Source organism: Macaca mulatta, chromosome 14 (assembly GCF_049350105.2).
Source record: "Macaca mulatta isolate MMU2019108-1 chromosome 14, T2T-MMU8v2.0, whole genome shotgun sequence".
NCBI classification, from domain to species: Eukaryota; Metazoa; Chordata; class Mammalia; order Primates; family Cercopithecidae; genus Macaca; species Macaca mulatta.
The window spans coordinates 59,365,463-59,389,896 of NC_133419.1; the positions used below are offsets into that span (position 1 = coordinate 59,365,463).

At 51.6% G+C, this 24,434-nt stretch overlaps 1 protein-coding gene across 4 annotated transcripts; it reads left to right on the plus strand.

The window, feature by feature from the left end:
- The first annotated feature begins 693 nt into the window (after positions 1–693).
- On the plus strand, positions 694–24,414 carry APBB1 (amyloid beta precursor protein binding family B member 1). 4 transcript variants are annotated; one of them, XM_028833767.2, is made up of 14 exons: positions 694–776; positions 8,755–9,489; positions 15,692–15,867; positions 15,967–16,023; positions 16,107–16,192; positions 16,303–16,366; positions 16,811–16,960; positions 17,324–17,451; positions 17,842–17,956; positions 18,101–18,185; positions 18,459–18,542; positions 23,332–23,447; positions 23,582–23,758; positions 23,840–24,414. In XM_028833767.2, exons 2-14 carry the CDS (start codon positions 8,769–8,771, stop codon positions 24,005–24,007), a joined length of 2,127 nt encoding a protein of 708 aa, XP_028689600.2. In that variant the 5' UTR covers positions 694–776; positions 8,755–8,768; the 3' UTR covers positions 24,008–24,414. The 4 variants fall into 4 exon arrangements, with proteins under 4 accessions (XP_028689600.2, XP_077819714.1, XP_014970469.2 ...); XM_077963588.1 differs by lacking the exon at positions 8,755–9,489; XM_015114983.3 differs by lacking the exons at positions 694–776; positions 8,755–9,489 and adding an exon at positions 14,052–14,769.
- The last annotated feature ends 20 nt before the right edge of the window (positions 24,415–24,434 follow it).

Below are 24,434 nucleotides of genomic sequence, written 5' to 3' on the forward strand. Positions count from 1 at the left end.
TTTCAGTGTCAAGAAACATCGGAGTTACAGTCCAAATTCATCACTAATTGTGACTGCGGGCAAATCGCTTTACCTGTCTTAATCTTAGCATCAGCCTCTGAAAAATGAGGATAATAATTCTGGTGATTTTACAGGGCTGATGTGAAGATTAATGCGCGTCAACGGTTTAACACCGAGACCCCCACGGCGTAAGTGGTCAATAAATACGAGCTATTATTATCAGCAACGCTGTGTCCTCAGAGCCTCCCCACCAGGACGTCGGGTAGCGGTGCAGCAGGAGCGGAGCAGGCTGCCTCCCCGGAATCCCTCCCGGCGCGGCAGCGGCCCCGCACCGCCACCGCCACCGCCATTCGGGCTCCAGCCCAGTCTGCGCGTCTCCCGGCGGGGGTGCGGGGCCAGGGCCCTGCGGGGCGCGCAGGGTGAGTGTGTGGAATCGTAGTGGATGGCGCCGCGCTAGGCGGGGGTCCCAGGAAATCGGCTGCAGGGATGTCTGCTGGAAGGGCTGGAACGCGGGGCTCGCCGAGGTCCTAGGGTCTCCTACAGGGTGAGGCCCCCAGGAAGCTGCGGCAAGTGCCGCGCCCGCCGAGCTCGCTCCCGCGCCCGCCCCAAGATGGCGCCCCTCCCCATCCCCCCGCGCGCGCCTCCGCCGCTCGGGGCGCGGCCCCGCGGCCCGCGCGCTCCTGGGCGGGGGATGTTGTGATGGAGAAGCCGCGGCGGAGCCCGAACCCCGCAGCCTGAGCCACCTTCGTCATCTGGGCCGGGGCCTCGCCGCGCAGGTAGGAGCTGTCCCTGCCCCGGCCCAGCCCGGGTCGCTGCGTCCCCATCCCCAGCGGCCGGCGGATCGTGCAGCCCCTACCCCGCGGCAGCCCGGGTCCCCCGGCCGGCCGCATCCCCCATCCCCCAACCCCCATCCCCCATCCCCGGGCTGCCGTCTCACCGCGCGCCTGCGGAGCGTCCCCTCATACCCACCATCGCAGGGTCCGCTCGGGCCCTCACACTGCCCCCTCCGCTGCCCTTTACCTCCTGCCCCTCAGGGTGACTAGGGGCGGGTATGGAGGATGAGAAACCAGGGGCGGTGGGGATTGGGGGAGGGGAGGCCCAGGGCCGGGAAGGGGACGTGGAGTGGAGTGGGCTGGCAGGCCGCGCCGATTCCAGCAGGGGTCCCGGGCCCTGGATCTGTCAAGCCGCATTCTGTTGCCCTCGGCGACCGAGGGGTGTGCCCTGGGGCGGCTGTGTCCACAGCTCAGCCAGGAGGCCTAGCACTGGCAGGAATACTCAGTAGGAGGAGTTTTCCCACTGCCAATTCCTAACCTGTTTTGTATCCGCCTGTGTATCTCTTGCATTCTGAGCCCCTCCAGCTATAGTCCCAGCTCTCTCCACCCTTCAGAGTCTACGCTTGCTGTCTTCCTTACTTCCCATTCATTCTTAAAATCACTCCACTCTGTGTCCCTGACACCTACTGAAACTGTCCAGGACAAGGTCACCGGAGTCCTCCTTGTGGAGAACTCCAGTAGACACTGTTATCTCATTTACCTTTGAGTAGTATTCGGTGGGATATGTCAACTCACTCTCATTGAAGCGTTTTCCTGCTTTCTGCCCTACAGCATTGTCTGCTCTTCTCAATCTCATTTGCTTCCTCTCCTACTCTCTTTAGATGCTGGTGAGGCTCTTGGCTCTGTCCCGAGCTGTCTTCTCTCATTCTCTGTTCTTTCTCCCCAGATATTTTATTCACTCCCAAAGCTTCAAATTTCATATATATGCTAACGATTCTCAAATTTATATATCCAGCCCAGACTTCTTTCCTGATATCCAGACTCATATATTCAGCTGCTCTCTTGACATCTCCTTGAAAGACAAACAGGAATTCCAAACCTATAGATTCCAAGCTAAATTATCTTCCCTGGTTTTCTCTGTACCCTACTTCCAAATCTGTTCTTTCTTCATATCTCAGAAATGGCTATTTGCCAATGTGGAGTCATGAGCAAGACTTGAGATTAACCCCTCTCTCACCCTCTGCATCTCATTTCACCAAGTTCTGTCACCACTGCCTGAATATTTCTCAAATTCATTCATTTCACTCTTTCCCCACTGCCACCAAAGTTAATCTGGGCCACCACCTTTTTTTTTTCCTTGACTACTTTAATAGCATACCCTCTTGCCTACCTCCCTTTAACTATTCTCAACACAGCACCCAGAGTGATCCTTTAAAAAATGCTTCCACTCACTTATTCATGCAACACATATGATTTGGGCACCTAATATATGCCAGGCACTGTGTTACGTACGTCCTGAAGATACAACTGTGAGCAAAAGAGACTGAGTCCTTGGAGCTGACAATCTAGGAGAAAAATCAAATAAGAATAACATTATGAATGTAATATATACCATGAAGAAAAGCAGTATGGTGCCTTGAGAACGCACAAGAGCAGCAAATAAACTGGTCATGAGGATAAGGAGAGAGGGTCGAGGTCAGCTTCTCTGAGAATGTGACGTTTGAACTAAAATATAGTGGGTGAGTAGAAGTTGATTCAGCTTAGAGAGTAGGAGAAGAGGTCCCAGGCAGCATGGAAATCATGTGCAAACACCTTGTAGAAGGAAAACACATGACGTCTTTCAGGAATCAGAAGAAGGTTACTGAGGCTGCAGAGCAGAGTGACCAAAGCCAGGGGCAGGGAGGAGGAAGGCAGGCGCCAGACTGAGCAGGAAATTTAGGCCATTTAAGAATTTTGTCTTGGCTGGGTGCGGTGGCTCACGCCTGTAATCCCAGCACTTTGGGAGGCCAAGGCGGGCGGATCACAAGGTCAGGAGATCCAGACCACGGTGAAACCCCGTCTCTACTAAAAATACAAAAAATTAGCGGGGTGCGGTGGCGGGCGCCTGTAGTCCCAGCTACTCAGGAGGCTGAGGCAGGAGAATGGCGTGAACCCGCGAGGCGGAGCTTGCAGTGAGCCGAGATCGTGCCACTGCACTCCATCCTGGGGGACAGAGCGAGACTCTGTCTCAAAAAAAAAAAAAAAAAAATAGAATTTTGTCTTAAGGGCCAGGCACGATGGCTCACGCCTGTAATCCCAGCACTTTAGGAGGCCGGGGCGGGCGGATCACCTGAGGTCAGGTTCAAGACCAGCCTGGCCAACATGGCGAAACCCCATCTCTACTAAAAGTACACAAAAATTAGCTGGGCATAGTGGTGTGTGCCTGTAATCCCAGCTACTCAGGAGGCTGAGGCAGGAGAATCGCTTGAACCCGGGAGGCAGAGGTTGCAGTGAACTGAGATCTTGCCACTGCACTATAGCCTAGGTGACACAGCAGGATTCCACCTCAAAAAAAAAAAAAAAGAAGAATTTTGTCTTAAGGTCTTTGTCCTTGGTTGTAGTGGATGTGGAGAGTTGATGCAGTTCAGAAATTTTTCTCAGAGAGGCAATCATCAGTACTTAGGGATGGACTGAACATAGCAAGTGCTGGAGAAGGACATGTCAAGATGTACCCCTACTTCAGATTCACAGAATAGGATGGATTGTATCATTCCATGAGCCAGGATCCTGAAAGAGGACCAGTTAGTGTGTGGGAGTGGGAAACACGAGTGGGTATATTAGCTTGAGACATCCAAGTGGAGATGTTGAGTAGAAAGTTTAATGTACTTGTCTGGAGCTCAGGTGAGGGATCTGAAATGGCGATTTGACTTGGGAAATCATCAGTGTATAACTGAACCTGTGGGCATGAATGAATATTTATACTGATTATAGGATAAGAAAGAGGAAAGGGCATGAGAATAAGCCATAAGAAACTCCAGCATGTTATGGCCAATAGAGGAAGATGAGCCAGCAGAGGAGTCTAGGAACCCAGCAAACAATAACAAGAAGTGTAAAAGATGAGATGAGATGAGGAGTGCGGAGATGAGAGTGTGGAGGCCACGGATAGGGGCTGGATGAGAGATTCATGGGGTCAGATGCTGCTGGGAGGACAACTAAGATGAGGACTGTGTCTGTTGGATTGAATGACACAGGGGTCATGTTGACCTTGGTAGGAGCTGTTTCTGAGTCGTGTTGGGACTGGAAGCAGGTTTGGAAAGGGTTGAGGAGTGAGTGGGAGGTGAGGAAGTAGCAACAGTGAGTAGAGACAACTCTATCAGGAAGTTTGCCTGTATGAGGGAGGAAATAGCAGTGAGTGGCTCTGGAGGAACGTCAGGTCAAGTTGGGAGATAGTGGATCCTATTGAGAAGGAGAGGTTGATTATATAGAGGAGAAAATAGATAAACAGTGGTATAAAATTCCTGGAAAGGTATCATAGGAAGAATCCAAATGATAGGTGAAGCAGTTGGTTTTGGGAAGGAAAGAAAGGGATAGGTGCTGAAGTTTGGTTAGGTTTTTATGTTTGAGGATGTTCCCCAGTTGGATGGCTTCCCTTTCCTCTGTGAATTAGGAGGGGAGATCATCCTCTGAGAGGGGTGGCCCACAGAGAGTTATGTCCTAGTCTCAGGCAGGCCTTCGCTGATGTCTTGGCTATAGCAAGCCCCAGGTTCCTGTAATGCCCTCCTCTTCCTCCTTCGTGATATTCAGTCAACAAATAGGGAATGCTATGGGTGCCAGGCACTGTTCTAGATGTTGCCATTACACTGCGTTGTAACAAGTTGTTCAATGACTGTTTCCCCCTACACTGAGAACTCCTCCAGAGGAAGAACTATTTCTTTTTTATTCATCACTCTCCCCTGTGTCTAGCACAGTGCCTGGCATATGGTAAGCTGTCAGATTGAACAACTTCTGATTTGGAGCAAGACTTAACCCCAACCCCTGTGGTCTGATACCAGGATCTTCAGGCTTAGTGGCTACTTCTTTCAGTTCCTGCCCTGAGGCCCCTGCCCAGCTCCCTGCCTTGAGCCAGAACCCATTTGGCTCTTTGCATCCTTTGGTAACTCCAATGAGAGGGGAGAGATTAGGTTATGTTCCTTCTCTAAAAAAATTGGACTGAGGTCATCTTTTTGACCTCGAGCAGTGGGGTGTTGGTGACCACACCACCTCAGGCTAGATGCTAAAGCTTCAGCACTTAAACAGTTTCCCCGTTCCTCTTCTAATACTTCCTGGCCTGGTGACCAGATTGGCAGGGCTGCCCTGAAGTCAACTTGGCTCTTCACTGTTTCAGCCTTACAGCGCACGCACCCTTTTCAGATCATAACTCCTAATGCCAAGGAGGTCAGTCTCTGCCTGACCTTTGAGAAACCTGGCTCTGTACACCACTGCTTCAGAGAAGAGTTTGCCATCCTTAAGGTCCTCCGAGCATGGCAGAAGTCTTCTACTTCCTGAAACCCATGGAGATGCCACTCTTGAACAGTGTCTGAGCCAAGATGTTGGTTTAAGCTACCTGCCTCACTCCCTTTTCCTAAATCTCAGCCCTCACCTCTCCGGGATTCCTGTCCCATCTTACTTCCCTCTCAGGGACCCTTTGGCATTATCTGACACCCTCCCAAACGCTCCCTTTGCTCCTCTCCAGCCCATTGGGCCCCACAGCCTTTCTAGGTATTTATTCCCAGCCAGTTCTGAGCTTCCTAGATCCTCTCAGCCCCTGTGTCTGTCCCATTCATCCCTTCGTTCCTTCTGCGCGACAGCCCAGTCTGTGGCGGCACACAGCACACACTCTTTGATAATGGGAATGTGAAATAGAATAAGACACCGTCTCAGATATTCTGATCGAATGTGGTCCTGGATGTTGTGAGACACGAAGGAGAGAATAGTCACTTGATGGTGGGGAGAGAACAGGAAAGACTGCTTAGGAGCTGTGACTGCTGAGGTTAGCTTTGAAATACAAGCAGAGATTTTCACAAGGGGAGACAGAATTCCAGGCCGAGGGAGCAGTATAAACAAAGACCCAGGGCTTTAAGAGTGTGCGACATGTTCCAGAATCTGCCACACTGCTTGTGGCTGGAGTATAAGGTATAAAGGAGGTGGGAGGTGGGGAGAGGTCTGACAGGTTATAGAGGTTGGCTCAAGGGGGCTCTTGGGTGTTCTGCTAACGAGTGCAGACATTATCCGAAAGGCAGTGGTGAGCCCTCTAATTTTCTGAACCAGGGAGTGACACAATCTGGTTTCCATTTTTGGAAGATTACTGTGGTTCTGGGAGGAGGCAGAGCTGTCTATTTTTTTCTTCATTTATTCCAGTGGCCATGAGTTTTCTCATTGGCCAGGAGGAGTCACACTGAGCAGATCAACAGCTACACGTGAGGCAGACACATGCACATAAACCTTTTTCATTTTACAGATGTATGGGCAGCATCGCACTAGGGTCTGAGGAACTAGAGACATAGAAAGGTGAGCTGTGGGGCTGGGCTTAGTGTCTCAAGCCTGTAATCCTAGCACTTTGGGAGACTGAGGCGGGTGGATCACTTGAGGTCAGGAGTTCGAGACCAGCCTGGCCAACATGGTGAAACCCTATCTCTACTAAAAAAAAAAAAAAAAAAAAAAAAATACAGAAATTAGCTGGGCGTGGTGGTGGGCACCTGTAATCCCAGCTACCCAGGAGGCTGAGGCAGGAGAATCACTTGAACCCAGGAGGCAGAGGTTGCAGTGAGCTAAGACCATGCCATTGCACTCCAGCCTGGGCGCACTGCGCCTGGAGAGATGGGCAAGCCTTGCTCAGGCAGCTGCAAAGCAACACCTCTGCTCAGTGCTGAGGACACAGAGGGAAGGGAGGTAGTGGGGAGTCGGGGAAAGAAAGAACTCCTTAGTGGAGGAACAGAGAGATAGGGAACTCTCAGATAAGACATCAAGGAGAAAGGTCTGTACAGTGGGAATTAGAAAGAGCGCAGTGCAGTGTTTGTTGGGACAGTCAGTGAGGGAGAATTGTGTGTTGGTGGAAGGGTCGGGTAGGAAGAGAGAATCAGTGAGGCCATCGAAGGAGGAGAGAGTAATGTGGTAGGGGCTGTCTGAAGGACGGCTTGCATGGAGGGATAAGGATGAGAGAGAAGTGGGCAGTGGTTGGTTAGGGAGAAATAACTGAAATCGGGGGCCGGTAAGGTTCCAGGGAAAGAGCACTTTCTTGTGGGGGTCCGGGAAGGAGAGCAGCAGAGCAGCTGGAAGGTCAGGGAGAGTGGGGAGGATGGAATGGGGCCAAGGGTGGGTCCCTGGGTGGCAGGCTGGAAGGATAGTTGGGACTGAAACGGTTGCGAGAAGCTGAGCCACAAAGGGCTGTGAGGAGGCAGAGGGAGGTGTCGGGAGGGGAGCTGGCCTTGTAGAACAGGGCGTCCACTTCCCTGAAAGGCAGGTGGAGTTTGTGTGGGGCACCATGAGGCTCAGTAACATAACCAAAGTGTTTTCTGACACTGGCAGAGGAGAGGCCAAAGCGAAGCCTGGAGGAAATGGGGACTGATTCATACATTCATTCAACAAATATTAATAGAGGTCCTGCTCTGTGCCAAGACTACACTAGGCACTAGGCATACTGTATTTAACCAAAAAGGCAAAATCCTCACCAACACGGAGATTATAAATTGTAGTCTTGAGGAGACAATCATTAGACAAAGTAAATAACAAATTGGCTTGTCAGATGGTGACAGGCGCTGGGGAAGAGTTAGGGATTGCTGAGGAGGGACTGAGGTAGCCTGTGGTTTTAAAATGGGTGTTCAGGGAAGGCTTCACTGAGGCTGTGACATTTGGTCAAAGATCTGAAAGGCTGGGCCGGGCGCAGTGGTGCACGCGTGTAATCCCAGCACTTTGGGAGGCCGAGGTGGGCAGATCATGAGGTCAGAGTTTGAGATCAGCCTGACCAACATGGTGAAACCCCATCTCTACTGAAAATACCAAATTAGCTGGGCGTTGTGGTCGGCACCTGTAATCACAGCTACTCAGGAGGCTGAGGCAGGAGAATCACTTGAACCCGGGAGGCAGAGGTTGCAGTGAGCTGAGATCCTGCCATTGCACTCCAGCCTGGGTGACAAAAGCAAGACTCCATCTCAAAAACAAAAACAAACAAACAAAAACCCCAAAAAGCAAAGATCTGAAAGGCTGAAGGGCCCAGGGGAAAGGCTCCCATAGTGATCCAGGACAGGGCATTATAAGGGCTGGCAGAGGGACCGGTGCCCAAGGGGAGCTACTTCATGGAAATTGTCACCAAGATGTAGCTTCATCTGGCCAGCGGAGCCGTGAATTGCAACCGAGCACCCTCCCTCTGTGACCTGCCTTCCTGTGCCATGCCCTGTAGGGCTGGTTCTGCAGCTTATTTCCTCCTGTCCTCACAGTCCCTAGTATGGGGTGGGCTTGGGGGCTGGTTGAGCTGAGTGACTTATGGGAATAGGAACACAGCCGGAGGAGCTTACAGTGGTGGGGCTTGGGATGGAAGTGCAGCAGGAGAGGGGCAGTCAGTGATCAGTGTCCAAAACACACGAGCCAGTCCCACTCTAGTGGTGTTCCTGGCACAGTAAGCCCCGGGTGGATGAGCTGGGGGGTGGGGAGGCACAGAGAGCCATTGTGTGGAGGCCCTGCTGGTGGGATCGAGGGCGGAGCAGGCACCAGCTGTGCCATCCCAGAAAGCTCAGGGCAGGGGATATAGGGATGGGTTGAGCCTCAGACCTGGGCCTGGCCTGTGATGGGGACGATAGTGCTGGGACAGAAGATGAGCCCAGTCATTCTCATAGGATAGAGAGCCATGGGTGCTAGCCTGCTTAGTGCAGGGAGATGAGGAGGCACAGGGCGTAGCCCTGGGGCAGAAGCAGTGATGCTGCTGTTCTGGACCAGAGGCTCAACAGCATCTCCCTTCCCCACCCCACAGGAGCTGCCAAGGCCATGTCTGTTCCATCATCACTGAGCCAGTCGGCCATTAATGCCAACAGCCACGGAGGCCCCACACTGAGCCTACCCCTGCCTCTGCACGCTGCCCATAACCAGCTACTCAACGCCAAGCTGCAGGCCACAGCTGTGGGACCCAAGGACCTGCGTAGCGCCATGGGGGAGGGTGGTGGGCCTGAACCAGGCCCTGCCAATGCCAAGTGGCTAAAAGAGGGCCAGAACCAACTCCGGCGGGCCGCCACGGCCCACCGTGACCAGAACCGCAATGTGACCTTGACCTTGGCGGAGGAGGCCAGCCAGGAGCCTGAGATGGCACCCTTGGGCCCCAAAGGCCTGATACACCTGTACTCTGAGCTGGAGCTCTCAGCCCACAACGCGGCCAACCGAGGCCTACGAGGACCTGGCCTGATCATCAGCACTCAAGAGCAGGGGCCAGATGAGGGAGAGGAGAAGGCGGCAGGGGAGGCTGAGGAGGAGGAGGAGGAGGATGATGATGAAGAGGAGGAGGAGGACTTATCTTCTCCCCCAGGGCTGCCTGAGACCCTGGAGAGTGTGGAGGCCCCTCCCAGGCCCCAAGCCCTTACAGATGGCCCCCGGGAACACAGCAAGAGTGCCAGCCTGCTGTTTGGCATGCGGAACAGTGCAGCCAGTGACGAGGACTCAAGCTGGGCTACCTTATCCCAGGGCAGCCCCTCCTATGGCTCCCCAGAGGACACAGGTACCTTGTGGAGCTTGACATGGGCATGTGGGAGGGTGTGAGGGCAGAGGTTAGGCCTCTCATATAGAGGCCAGTGCCAGCCTGATGTGAGCTGAAAGCCCATGTCCTGAGGCCACAGCAGGCCATGTCCAGGCTTTCTCGTTCAGAGAGTGCTTGGACATTCTGGTAGATCTGACCATCATGCATGCCTGGATGGATAGATCTGTTCATTATGCATGCCACCATGGTTGGTAAGTGGACTAGTTTGTTTACTGGGCACTGACTAGGTAACTGGCCCTCTACTCAGCATTTTCAGGCTTTATCCTCACAGTAAAGCTGTGAGGTAAATACTATGATTATCCCCATATTACAGATAACAAAAAAGAGACCCAGAGAGGTTTAGTAGCTTTCTCAAGACCACAGACAGGCTGAGATTACAATAGAGCTGAGATCTAGACCAGGTCTGAGTCCAGGTCTGAGCTCTTGGCCCTGTGTTACACTGCCACCACAGCACAGAGCACAGTGCACTTAGGTGCACTTGGGACAGTCTGCCCCGTTTTAACAGGTCACGTCTGTGGGGAGCTGCTGTCAGGAGTAGGATATTGACTAAAAGTTAGAAAAGAAAACGCTTTGGGTAGGGGGAGGAGAGTAGATACTAGGATTCCAGGGCTTAATAATTAAATATGTCCCATTTAAATCAGCTGAGTCTCCACATTTTCTAATGTCATGTAGAGAATACAGGAAAAGCTGAGGAACAAAGGATGGAGATAATGGGCTATAGTCACAACCCTGGAGTTCTGTAGATGGGGGTCTAAGAAAGATTAGGAAAGATCCCCATCTTCACCAGGCAGCGAACACCATACCCATACCCCAAACTGTGCAATCTTTGTAGAGAACATGCAGTTCAAATGAGCCTAGGGCTGCACACCATCCCCGTTCGAAAAACTCATTCTGGACATTTTCAAACATATACAAAAGTAGAGAGAAAAGAATAATGAGCCTGATTTACCCATGACCCAGTTTTACCAATTATCAATACATAACTAATCTTGCTACCTACATGCTGTCTTCCATTCCTAGGCCCAGCGTAGGTTATTCTGAAGCAAATACTTTTATTTATAAATGTTTACAGCTGGGTGCAGTGGCTCACACCTGTAACCCAGCATATTGGAAGGCTAAAATGGTCAGATTGCTTAAGCCCAAGAGTTCAGGACCAACCTGGGCAACATGGCAAAACCCCGCCTCTATAAAAAATACAAAGAAGTTAGCTGGGAGTGGTGGCATCAGCAGCTGTGGTCTCAGCTCCTCAGGTGACTGACCTGAGAGGATCACCCGAGCCCGAGAAAGTCGAGGCTACAGTGAGCCATGGTTGTGCCACTGCACTCCAGCCTGGATGGCAGAGACCCTTTTTCAACAACAACAACAAAGTTTACTTTTGCATTTCTGAAAGATAAAACTCTTAAGAAAAACCCACCATAATATCAGTGTACCTACAGAAATTTAATAATAATCTCTTAGTATCATTAAATATCCAGTTGATATTTATGTTTTTAAAAAGGCTGGATTGAGGCTGGGCACAGTGGCTCACACCTGTAATCCCAGCACTTTGGAAGGCTCAGGTGGGCGGATTGCTTGAGCCCAGGAGTTCACAACCAGCCTGGCCAACATGGTGAAACCCCATCTCTACTAAAAATACAAAATTAGCTGGGCATGGTGGCAGGCGCCTGTAATCCCAGCTACTCGGGAGGCTGAGGCAGGAGAGTCACTTGAACATGGGAGGCGGAGGTCATGGTGAGCCGAGATTGAGCCATTACACTCCAGCCTGGGCAATAAGAGTGAGACTCCATCTCAAAAAAAAAAAAAAAAAAAAAAAAGTAGAGACAGTGTCTCACTATGTTGCCCAGGCTGGTTGTGAGCTCCTGTTCTCAAACAATCCTCCTACCTTGGCTTCCCAAAGCACGAGGCTTACAGGCGTGAGCCACCATGTCTGGCCTGATCCATCTCTTAAAGTTTCGTTTGATCAAGTTCCCCCTGTCTATTTGTTTTTTGCTTGCAGTTTTGCTTTTGTTTTTTAACTGAAGAATCATGTTGTTTGTCCTGGGTTTTCTATGGTCTGGATTTTTCAGACTCTCTCCTGTGGTGGTATTTACCATGCTCCTCTTCCCCTGGATTTCCTGTAAATTGGTAGTTAGTTCTAGAGCCTTGATCAGATTCAGATTTGAGCATTTTTGTGTTTTGCTTTTGCAAGCATATTTCATAGGTGGTATTTTAAATACTTCTACCAAAGGCAAAGTCTGATTGCCTCTCTTTTCATGATGTTAGTGGCCTTTGGCAGTCATTGCCTCAACTCCTTTTAAAAGGAACAGCCCCTCCTGCACTCCAGCTGATTACTTGTGGTATTGGGGTGAGGAAAAATGTAGTCTCAATGCAGCCAGTTAAAGGGAAACTGAAAACTAGATATTGGTGTAAAATAGCCCAATTTCTAAATGTTAACGACAAATTCTATTTTTTAAAAAGCACGGTGCAGGCCACACACAATCTATCTGAGGCTTGCATCAGTCTGCAGGTTGTAGGTTGCAAGTTTGCAAGACTAGGAGGTATGAGTCAGTGACCAGATAGAGGCCTAGTTGCTCAGTTGCCCCTGGGATGGTCACTGTAGTGGCTGCAACTATGAATAACCTATGAAGCTTCTAGGAATAGGAGGATAGTATTGCTGAAGAGCTGGGATGGGTTTGCTGGGCAGTGACCTCAGCAAGGATGTTGGAGGGGTGAGAGGATTCTCAAGGATCTTGCACTGGTGGAGACTTTGTGAATTGAGGATAGAGGTGGGGGCCAGCCCAGGAAAGGGGCCAAGTCACTGATTACTCTTTTATGACTGTGTTGCTATGACCAAGAGGGCTGCAGAGAAGGTTTGTGCTTCTGCAGAAATGAGGCTAGAATTGAGCAAAAATTATTTTCTCCTTCCTATTGTAGGATATTCATAGAGCTATGGATTGAATGCATAAATGCATGAATTCATGAATTAAATGAATGATAAATGAATAAACTTTACTACCTGTGTTGAATTCATACTCTGCTCCAGGCCTTGTCCTAAATGCTGGAAATGTATACTGTGAGGCAAAGATGTTTTTGCCCTCCTGGCCTTCACAGCCTGGTGAGGAGACAAAGAAAGAAACAGGAGGTTATGATCAGTGCGATGAGCTCTCTGGGGCTGGGGAAGTCCAGGAGGGGCCCCTGACCCTGCCTGTGAGAGTGGTGGGGGAGAGGGCAATGGGTCAGTTTTAAAGGGACCTGTATACTGATGTCTGAAGGAGAGGTAGGTGATAGCCAGGTGAAAATCGAGAGAAAGGGAGGTGGGCTGGGAGAGGACAAGGGGCGTGTCCCAAGCCAAGAGAGAGAAGGGGAGTGGCCAGAGGTAAGGCTGAGAGGCAGACAGGGGTTCATGACAACACATAAAACCTGGGGAGGAATTTGGACTTTATCCTGAGGGCAGTGCAAAACAATTAAGAGGATTAAGTTGGAAAATTACTTGATTAGTTTAGCATCTCAGAAGAATCATTTGGGCTGTAGTGTGCAGCTGAGATTGGAGGAGACCAGACAGGAAGAGAAAGACCAGTTAATGATGTTTTTGCAATGATCCAGGTAAAAAAATGCTAGTAGCCTGGGCTATGTTAGTTATGTGGGGTGGAGAGAAGGGGAGAGCATTAAGTCAATCACTGATTCCTGAGCAAGTGAGTACACCTGGCTTTGCCACTAAAGGCATTTGTGGATGAATGAATGAATGAAGGAAGGAATGATATGTGAACATTTAATATATTTTATGTGTAAGTGTCTGCATGAATCGATGCAGGAGTGAAGGTGTACGTTCTGGAATAAATGCATGTATGTGAAAGCAAAGGCCTGGGTGGGCTGTGCTTGAAGGGAGATGTGCCAAGCTCCAGAAGGGCCTCCCAGATGGCCAAGCGGGGAGAAGCTGCCCTTCCAGGACAGATCGGAAGGATGAAGCTCTCTGAAGCAGGAAGGTACAGGCTGTCAGGGATGGCAGATGGATTGGTGTGTGTCACTCAGTCAGGAGATGGTGAACTGGTCCCCAGATTCCAGAAGTGTCCAGCCCTCCTGAAGCAGACTGTGGCTGTGGAGGGCATGGAGGCCTTAGGTGTGGTGTTTCTGGAAGGTTTTAGCAGGAGAGTCCCGAGGCAATGGAGGGTCTCTGGGGAACAGCAGGTATTCCCTGAGCCTCAGTTAAGTTTCAGGTGCCTATTGAAAACCTTATTCCATAGGGTGTCAGTTAGGGGGAAGTGGGGGCGGGGAGAGGCGGTGATGGCTGCCTAGAAGGTGGATGGGCAAGAGCCACTCCTCTTTGGGTGTCTGTGGGCCCACGTCATTTGGAAGCTGAGGATGGTGAAGCACCCTGCCTGAATAACTCATCAGGTGTGCAGCCACCTTGGAGTAACCACGCCCACTTCCAGCCCTGCTGTGTCTGGTTGCCCAGCAGCTGGGGTCTTGGGACTGCCTGTCCCTTAGTGCTGCCTCTTGGACCAGTCAGGATTCCTGGTTTCCCTGGTAACGGGAAGCACGTCAGCAGTCTGGGCGCTCCCAGCCGGTCCTGGTGCTGCGGTTGCCGAGGAGACGCTGCAGCCTAGCTGGGCCCTGGCAGGTGAGGGGTGGGGGGTGGTGCTGGGAAGCCCCAAGCCCAGCCTCAAGCTTGCTGGGGCTCAGGAGCTCAAAGCCCACCCTTGGGTTCAAACGGCTGTGCAGGTTCTGGACAGGGGCAGGATCCCCAAAGGCCTTGAAACCACACCCTATTTATGCTGAGAGCTATAGGCTCTGCAGGGCCCCAGGCAGCTGGGGTATTCCTGAGGGGCCGAGTCTCCTGGTATCCCTAAGACTGGGCTTGGCTTAGGCACTGAGATAACCACTGGAGGGTGGGATGGAGGTTCAGGATTGGGGGAGGGGAGCCAGGGTGAGGAAGAAGAGGTGTGAGCAGGAGGGGCTGGGGTCTCATGAACCTCCCTTTCTCCTCCCTTCCCCACCCCCTCAAGGAGATTCCCTAGCATGGTGGTCCTGGCCCCTCCCTAGCAAGCTTCAAGCGGGGGAGGATCTTGCCTGGCAGACGCTCTGCCCTGGTGAGAAGGGGGCGGGATGAGTTTTTCTCTGCAGCCCAGCACCAGGCTGTGAGCCCCAGCTGGCTGGGCTGGAGGGGCTTTGAGGAGGGAGGGTGGAGGCGGGAGGGGCCGGGAATGAGCGCCACGTTCTCCCAGGACTTTTTCCTGGCCATCATCCTGCAGGACATTAGCCCAGGTGAGGGGCAGCACGAGGTTGGGCATCATGTGGGGTGGGGCTGACAGGGAAAGAAGAGTTAGAGGACGCATGAGCGGGTTACAGGGATGGAGTGGTGTGGCTCTGTCGGCAGACAAGGGTGTATGACACAGATGCGAGGTATGTGTGTATGTGCATGACATGTTTGCTTGCAACTGTGTGCAGCAAGGGTCAGGAAGTGAGCGTCTGTGGTGTCTGCACACATTTGGCAGGGTTTGATGTATGCCGTGTGTCTGAGTGTGGGTCCACCTGTATGTATGGTACCCACACATGTGTTAGGTGCCACTGTGGTATGGTATCTGCACACCTGTGTGGCAGGGGCTCATATGTTTAGCTGCATGTGCATGCCTCTGTGGTGTCTGCATAAGTGTATGGCTAAGGTTGGTGTGTATGTTTGCCCATGCACGTACATGTGCACCTGTGTGTGATACCTGCCATCTGTGCTGGCATTTTCTGTGTTGCATACCCTGGTGTTTGTGGCTGCACAGGTGTGTGGTAGGGCTTGTATGTGTTGTGTGTCTGTGTGTACATGTATGTGTGCAGGAGCTAAAAAGTGTTCCCCTTTGTGTTCACTGAGATAGAGATATGTATGAAAGGAGGTTAATTGGGGTCACCCAACCTTCCTTGCTCCGTTCCTTCCTCCTTCCCTGCCTTCCTCCTTTCCACAGTGTGGCCACATTAGCCACCAACAGGGCCCAGGAGGAGACCTGAGCCATGTCCCCTACTGGTGGCCCCACATGTGGTGACTCCAGACTATAGGCTCTAGGCAGAAGCAGGAATTGTGTTGTGGTATAGCTTTTCCTCCACCCCTTCTCAACCATGGGGTCTCAGAGGGGACCGGGCATAGGCACCAACTGTCTGCTCTTTAGGAAGGCTGACCCTCACCAAGCCTCCCACCTGGCAGATTCCTTCTGGAACCCTAACGCCTTCGAGACGGATTCCGACCTGCCGGCTGGATGGATGAGGGTCCAGGACACCTCAGGGACCTATTACTGGCACATCCCAACAGGGACCACCCAGTGGGAACCCCCCGGCCGGGCCTCCCCCTCACAAGGGAGCAGCCCCCAAGAGGAGTCCCAGGTGAGGCTCACAGGCCTGTTGGTTTTGGGCCAGAGGAGGGAGTATGTGCTGCTGGAGTAGGATAGGACACTCGCTCACTACTCCCTTCCCTCCTCCTAGCTCACCTGGACAGGTTTTGCTCACGGAGAAGGCTTTGAGGATGGAGAGTTTTGGAAGGTGAGTAAGGGGACCTGCTTTACCATGGGATAGCTGGAGGAGGTGCATCACTTTGATCCTGATTCCTCAATCCCCTTCCCAAGGATGAACCCAGTGATGAGGCCCCAATGGAGCTGGGACTGAAGGAACCTGAGGAGGGGACATTGACCTTCCCAGCTCAGAGCCTCAGGTGAGCTGCCAGATGCAGTGGGTTGGCAGTGGGATGGATCTGTCTGGAAGGGGCCTTGGGACAGCTCCATTTATGGGGGCCCTGTGCCAAGTATTACCATCTGCCTCCAGCCCAGAGCCATTGCCCCAAGAGGAGGAGAAGCTACCCCCACGGAATACCAACCCAGGGATAAAGGTTTGTTCAAGACTGACACCCATTCTGAGACCAGGGCCCTCTTGTGTGTAGGACAGCCCCTAATATTGTGCTCTGAGGGGTCTCAGTGCAGTCCCCCAGGTCCTGAGTTAGGAGTTCTTCCAGCCTCAGCAAAGAGCCCTGTGAGTGAGCTGGAGGCACTTCCAATTTTTAAATCAACCAGCCCAACAGACAGGTTGGGGGCCCTCGTAGTCTTGGTTCAGGTGCTTTTTTGTACTAGCCAGGGTCTCATATGACATCTCCCTCACCCTCACCACATCCCCCTCTCCCTAACCACATCCTGTTTGGGGAGCTTCTCCGTCTTAGTTCAGAACACCCTGCCTCCTGCCATACTCTGTATTCAGGAACTCTGCTGTGTCCTGTGCTGAGGGCTCTCCAGTTTTGACTCCGATCCTCTGCCTCCTGCCCCTCTTCTGTGTCTGGCAGTGTTTCGCCGTGCGATCCCTAGGCTGGGTAGAGATGACCGAGGAGGAGCTGGCCCCTGGACGCAGCAGTGTGGCAGTCAACAATTGCATCCGTCAGCTCTCTTACCACAAAAACAACCTGCATGACCCCATGTCTGGGGGCTGGGGGGAAGTAAGGACCTGAGCCAGCAGGGGTGGTACTATGAGAGAGTGTGAAGGGAATTATGAGAGATGGGAGGTCTGACCTGCCCACAAGCAGGCTGGGAAAGGGGCATATTGGCCCTCCGTAAGTGGCAGCCCTGTGGGATGGATGAGTGACCCCAGGCTAGGACCTTGCGAGATGGTAGCCTAACAACAGTGGAGTCGATGTGAGAGATGACACGTGACCTCCACTAGAGTGAGGCCTGCAGGGCGGGTGGTCTGACACCAAAGCAGGGGCCCCAGAGCTGTGGCTAACATCCCCTGAGCTGCAGGATCAGAGATCAGCTACCATCCCGGCTGGAGTCCCACTGAGTGCCTGCTTCTGGGCCTGCAGGGAAAGGATCTGCTACTACAGCTGGAGGACGAGACGCTAAAGCTAGTGGAGCCACAGAGCCAGGCACTGCTGCACGCCCAACCCATCATCAGCATCCGTGTGTGGGGCGTTGGGCGGGACAGTGGAAGGTGGGAACAGGGCCTGGGATTCCAGGGTGGGAGTTCATCCAGCGTCAGAGTCCTCCTCTCTAACTCTGTTCTTTGCCTCTCTTGTGCTGCTGGACCCAGAGAGAGGTACTATGCCTATTTTCCCCCTCCTGCACCTGGACCAGATGCCTGGAAGCACCCAAGCTTCCCTCTTCTGCCTTGCCCCTTCCAACCTGCTATGCTCCACCATTACCTTCCACCTCAGCATGCTTGCCTGTCTACCCTCCCTCCAGAAGACAGCACCTATGGGGAACCAGCTGTGGGCAGAAGCCCTGGAGGAGCTGTGACGGGCAGGGAGGACATGGGTGGGGTGGGGACCAGGCTTGGCACTGGATGGTACTGGGAGACACTGAGGTGCCCCTCCCCCAACAGGGACTTTGCCTACGTAGCTCGTGATAAGCTGACCCAGATGCTCAAGTGCCACGTGTTTCGCTGTGAGGCACCCGCCAAGAACATCGCCACCAGCCTGCATGAGATCTGCTCTAAGGCACGGCCCCCTCCACTCCCTGGACTAGCTGCCACCTTCACTCTACAAGGGTGTGGGTGGGGTTACTGAGTAGGGTGGGGGGGCCCCAGGGCAATGAGGCTCTAATAGATTCTCCCTGGCTCCTCGCCTCCCTTCCTTCCTCAGATCATGGCCGAACGGCGTAATGCCCGCTGCTTGGTGAATGGACTCTCCCTGGACCACTCTAAACTTGTGGATGTCCCTTTCCAAGGTCAGTGTCAAAACCCCTCCAGGTCCAGATCAGATTTGTTGGCAAAGGTGGGCGACTCAAGGAAAGGCATGAGCTCCTGGACAGCGCTGATAGAAAAATGAACACATGAAGACTGAATACTCCAATAAGTGGAGGGACTCCGGTTAAAGGGAGGCAAGGGACGAGATGGAAGTAGGACCTCGGCTGGGCAAGTGTCTAGCTTATGCCCTGCTGGTGGGGACTGGGGGTGAGCAAGGTCTCCCACCATGATCAACCTTCTGTTCTTTCCCATAGTGGAATTCCCAGCGCCTAAGAATGAGTTGGTCCAGAAGTTCCAAGTCTATTACCTGGGGAATGTACCTGTTGCTAAACCTGTTGGTATGTGTGTCCTTCTGTACCCAGGGGCTGCTACCTTGATCCTAAAGCTCTGCCCCTACCCTCTGCCTTCCAATACTTCTTCTACCAGACCTTCCTCATGCTTCATGTCTCCCTACCCTTTAAAATGCATCCCACCTCCCTGTACTTCTGTCCTAGCTATATTCACTGTCCTGCTTATAGCAGCAGTCAGCATGCCTTCGCTGAGCATCAGCCACGTGAGTCGTGCTGAACCAGGCACAGAGGGAAACCCCACTCCTTCATCCCATGGAAAAGCTTTGGTGGGATTGGGAGGCAGCTATTAGATGACTGGAAACACCAGACAGCAGCCTGTAGCTGGGTTAAGTGTTACAGCACGAGCTGTGGGCTGGAAGTATCAGGAGAAGGAAACAGTGAGCATAATTGTCACATATATTATTGTTGCAAATAATTTTTTTTTTTTAAAGACAAGTCTTGCTCTGTCCCCCAGGCTGGAGTGCAGTGGCATGATCTCAGCTCACTGCAACCTCCGCCTCCCGGGTTCAAGCAATTCTCCTGCCTCAGCCTCCTGAGTAGCTGGAATTACAGGCTCCCGCCACCAGGCCTGGTTAATTTTTGTATGTTTAGTGGAGATAGGGTTTCACTGTGTTGGCCAGGGCTGGTCTTGAACTCCTGACCTCAAGTGATCCGCCCACCTCGGCTTCTGAGAGTGCTGGGATTACAGACTTGAGCCACTGTGCCTGGCCTGATCTGGTTAACTCTTATATTTCAGTGCTGTCATAGTATCTGCTATTTATTTGTTCATTCACTTAACAAATACCTTTGAAGCTTACTATGTGGCAGGCCCTGGACTAGGCGCTGGGAGAACAGTGGCCACAGTCCCATTTTCATAGAGGTTATAGAAGGTTGTGGTAGAAAAAAACCAGGAATTAATAAAATAATCACACAAATTGTGAGTTATTCATTGAGAGAAAGTAGCAAGATAGAACAGAGGAATTTCATCTAGTCTGGGGTCATAAAAGACTTCCCTGTGAAAGTGACGTTTGAACTGAAATCCAAAAAATGAATAGAAGTGAATGCAGTCAAGTGGAATGGAGGTGGGGGTAGGATGGGGGAAGATCAGGATCTACAGTGGGTGGCACTTTGGCACTTCCAAGGTACTGAAAGAAAGCCAATGCAAGATGAGGCTGAGAGCCGGGCAGTGGCCAGGCTGCCAGGTCAGGGATCTCAGGGATTATGTTAATGATTTTTTCTTCATCCTAAGAGCAGCAAGGAGTTATTGAAGTCTCCAAGAGTGCACTTGCCTTAATCAGATTTGAATTTTGAAAGCTCACTTTGGCTATTTCATGGAGGGGACTGTTAGGCGGGTGGAGGTGGATGTGAGCAGCTCAGTTAGGAGGCCGTTGCAGTAGTCCTGGCCAATAATGAGGGTATCTTGGACAACAGTGGAGCTGAGGAGGAGTTCGTGGATTCCAGAGCTGTTTAGACAGGTATAGTCAACAGGCCTCGGTGATTGGTTCAGTGTGGGTGAGGGACAGAGGCATTAAGGGTGACTGCTAGGTTCCTGGCTGTTGGACCTTCTGGATAGTGGATTCTTTCTTTCAAGGTGGCAGATGTTAGAAGAGGCCAATTTGAGTGTGGAGATTGTAAGCTAACGTTTGGACATGCTGAGTTTGAGGTGCCTTTGGGGAAACTGAGAGGCAAAGTCAGGTTGGCAGCTAGATTCACAGATCTGGAGCTGAGAGGAGAGGTCTGGGCTGGAGATAGAAGTTTTGGCATTATTGGGTTGTAGAGGTAATCAAAGCCATGGATGTAGAGTAGCTTGACCCTGGAAAGTCGGCATCCTGAAGTGAGAAGGGAAATGAGGCTAGTCATAGCCTTGAGGCCCTCCAACATTCAGTGGATGGGTGGAGGATGAAACTGCCAATGATAGTGACAACAGGAGAGAGGCAGGAAGAAGAAAAGAGACTACTTGAAGAAGTGGTGGCGTATCATGTCAAAAGACACATAGGAGGAACTCAACAGATTTTTGATGAATGAATTTAAAAAATGAATTAATGAATAAATGAGACTAGCTTCAGATTACATGGCCAGGAAAGCTAGACCTAGGAGTCAAACCCCGGTCATCTTTAATTCTCTGCACTTTCCCTCATACCGTGCTGACTTTCATGTCCAAAATCTTACATTGAAAGAGGGGACCCTTCTTAGAAAAGGTGGGGATTGAACTGAGGTTTTGAAGGAAGGCTTGGATTTGCAGAGTGGAGTGGATATTTCATTTGGATTCAGTGGCACTGCCAAAGACTTGGAGCTAGAGTTGAGAAAAGCATGCTGACCCTTATGCCTTTGCTTTCCTCCTTCTCATCCTCAACTTCTAAACCCTTGTTGGCTCTTCCGGTTGTTACCCCCACTCCCATATGTGCTTCTTTGCATCTACCACTTGACTCAGGTCCTCCCTATGCCAGATCAACTGCCTGTGACCCTTGACTGCTCCATCAGCTCCACACTTTTGGACAAGTGGCCTCTAAACTTACTTCCTGCTTTATCTTATGCTCCTTTTTAACCTCCTTTTTTAACATTAGCCCCTCCAGAAGCTGTAGTATTCGTTCATTAATCATTCATTCATTCAACAAGTGGTAATGAGTGCCTGATGTGTGTCAGGCACTATTCTAGCTTCTTGCCATACATTGATGAACAAAAGTGACAAAGATCCCTGCTTTTATTTAGCTTACATTCTAGCAAGGAGAGACAGACAATAAAATGAGTAAACCATGGAGTATATTAGAAGGCAACAACTGATACAAAAAAAAATAAAAGAAAAAAGAAAAGCACACCAGGATAAGGGGGATTGCATGTGGGGCTGGAGGTCAAGGTCACGGTGTAGGTTTTAGTCCTGAGTTGCTATCAAATCTGACCGCCTTCTTCCATACCTTGCTCCACTGCTTTCACTGCTTCCCTGCCAAACCTCCTAAGACTCTGAGGCCGGGCTCCACTTCCCACAGCCCCATCTACTCAGCAGTTTGACTTTGATGTCCCTTTCACACAACTGAACTTTGAGATTTCCAGTTGCCCTGGCCTAAATGTCATAAACATCACACCCCTCTGCCTGGCTTTTGAAGCGCTCTGCAATATGACCTGGCCCATCCACTTCTGTGACACTTGGTTTTACCAGTTTGGGTGCATTTGCTCATGTTGCCTTGAGAGTGACTTGCTCATGCATCTGGAATTTCTTCAGCAGATAAGCGCTGTGTTAGAATTGGGGACAGAGGGATTAATTAAATTCCATTTCTGTTCTTGAGATGGCCAAAGCCCAGTGTGGAAAAAAGTTTGCCAGCAGTTACAAGATGTTGTGGTAAGAGTTGTCTCAGAGTTGTCTTCTCCCTGCCCTGCAGCAGGGATGGCTTCCTAGAGAACACCTAGTCGGAGCCCTGAAGGATGACAGTCTGGAGTTTCTCAGTCCAGCGGGGAAAGGGCAGTCAAGACAGAGGCTTTTCCCTCAGTTGCAGTCTGTGTCCCTCAAGGACATTCTCTTCTCTTGTTTTGTATTCCCCATCTGCCTTACAGGCCATTTGCCAAGATTGGTTGTTAATAATAATGCTACACAAATCATCTGAAGCTGAGGGAGCAGTAAAATATGAGGCTTGACAGCTCTGGAGAGGCCAGTTTTTGGAAGACTCGCATGCTTTTGGGAGCAGTTTGGCCTTGCTCCAGCCAGAAGTAAGATGAGCAAGGCCAAGATGGGAGAAGACATTCAAGGAAGACATTTGTCCTCTGCCCACAAAGAGTCCACATGGTCCGCTCCTAGTGGGAGCTGAGAGGCACTAAAAGGGGCAGAGGGCCTGGGACTGGACCACAGAGGCATATGCCTTTTGCACTGGCATTGTGCAGAGACAGTAGATCACATGGGCAGCTTATAAGTGTGGGGACTAGGACTGATGCCTTCACCACACCATGTGCTCCTGCCTTGGTGCTTTGCTGAGTGCAAGCAAAAGTGGGATCCATGAGGGGAAATGTTTAACAGCAGTTTGAGGTGGAGGAGAACATGCATTATAAGGGAAACCTGATTGATCTAAAAGTCAGGAACCTTGGGTTCCTTGGCCCTTGAGCACATTATAGACATTCTTGAGTAGAACCTAAGATCTTGAAAGCCCTTGTAGTTCTGAAAACTAGTAATATAGAGAAGAGGTAGGAGAAAGGCATGGCTAAGAACCCAGGCTCTGGAATCAGACTGCCTGAGCTCAGGTCTCCATTCCTTGATGTGACCTAAGGCATGTTGCCTATCTCTACTGTTTCCTTATTTGTAAAATGGAAATCTGTTGTGAAGTTGTTGTGCGGGCACAAATGAGGTAATACACTGTGATGACTTAGCACAGTGTGATACAGAGTAATCACTCCTCAAATAGATTATCTTAAAAAATAATTGGGTCTTGGGAGAGGACTGGCCTGTAGGGGCTGACTTGGGAGTTATTGTGGTGTGAAGCAATGTGGTGTCTGAGTGTGATGAGCGCTGAGAGAGCACAATTTGGGGAAGTCAGAACTTTGGGAGGTCAGTCGGTTCACAAGTGTGGAGGAATAGGCAGAGCCAGTGAAAATAACCAGCCTAGGATTCAAGATTTTAAAAAGTAGGAAAATGTCCAGTTACTGAGGCCAGGGGACCCAGGGAAGGGATACTTGGACAGCATTGTCCAAGATGTAGGTTGGCAAAGTGGGGATGGGGCAAAGGCCCTGGGTTTGACTGGGTGGAGCTAGAGTTCTAGGGTAGAGCTGGGGTATCCTCTCTCTACCGTCAATGGTGTCTTGTGTCCATATGTTCTAGGGGTAGATGTGATTAATGGGGCCCTCGAGTCAGTCCTGTCCTCCAGCAGCCGTGAGCAGTGGACCCCAAGTCATGTCAGTGTGGCTCCTGCTACCCTCACCATCTTGCACCAGCAGGTAAAGAGCTGGGGTAGAAGTCGTGGCTTTGCCTTGCTGTGGAGGGGAGACGGGGTGAAGGGAAGAGCTGCTAAGATGGATGTGGAACACAGTGTGGGGTGGTGTTCCTTTTTAACTGAGTTCCTTCCATGCAGACAGAGGCAGTGCTGGGAGAGTGTCGGGTGCGTTTCCTCTCCTTCCTGGCCGTGGGCAGAGATGTCCACACATTTGCATTCATCATGGCTGCCGGCCCAGCCTCCTTCTGCTGCCACATGTTTTGGTGCGAGCCCAATGCTGCTAGCCTCTCAGAGGCTGTGCAGGCTGCGTGCATGGTAAGCCGGTAGGGTGGTGTGGTAGTGGCGTGGCACCATGTGAGGCAGGCTGGAGAGTGACTGCCCTACTTGCCTCCGCAGCTTCGCTACCAGAAGTGTCTGGATGCCCGTTCCCAGGCCTCCACTTCCTGCCTCCCAGCACCCCCTGCTGAGTCCGTGGCACGGCGTGTAGGGTGGACTGTCCGCAGGGGTGTTCAGTCGCTGTGGGGCTCCCTGAAGCCCAAACGGCTGGGGACCCATACCCCATGAAGAAGCCTCTGCCTTCCCTCCACCTGCTTGTGTCGGGCCCCAGGGAACTACAGGGTGTGGGTCAGGTAGGGGTCTAGAGGCTATTCCTAGGCCTTAGGCCTCCCAAATATGCCCCTCCCCAGTAGCTAGGGTTCCCTGCCTAGGAGCTGGGGAGGGAGAGATCTAATCCCTTCAAGGAAGTCATAACACTGGTGTGGTAACAAGAGGAGCAGGAAGCAAGGCCAGCCCTGGCTCTCCATCCCCATGTGTTTCAGGTGGAACAGGAGGAACTGGCCCAGGCCAGGCCTCATACTCCTGGGACCCAGCAGGGGCAGGAGGAAGGGACTGGTCCAGGCATGGGTCCCTTCCCTTTGCTCCGTGGGCACCTCTACTGTATTGATATCACTAATAAAGTCTGTCTGCACTGCTGTGTGCCTTCTATGCCTGT

Coding starts and splice junctions, on each gene's coding strand:
- APBB1 (XM_028833767.2), top strand. CDS start 8,769: ATGTCTGTTCCATCATCACTGAGCCAGTCGGCCATTAATGCCAACAGC. Junction 9,490..15,691: donor TGGCTCCCCAGAGGACACAG/GTACCTTGTGGA, acceptor CCCACCTGGCAG/ATTCCTTCTGGAACCCTAAC. Junction 16,961..17,323: donor TGTCTGGGGGCTGGGGGGAA/GTAAGGACCTGA, acceptor CTGGGCCTGCAG/GGAAAGGATCTGCTACTACA.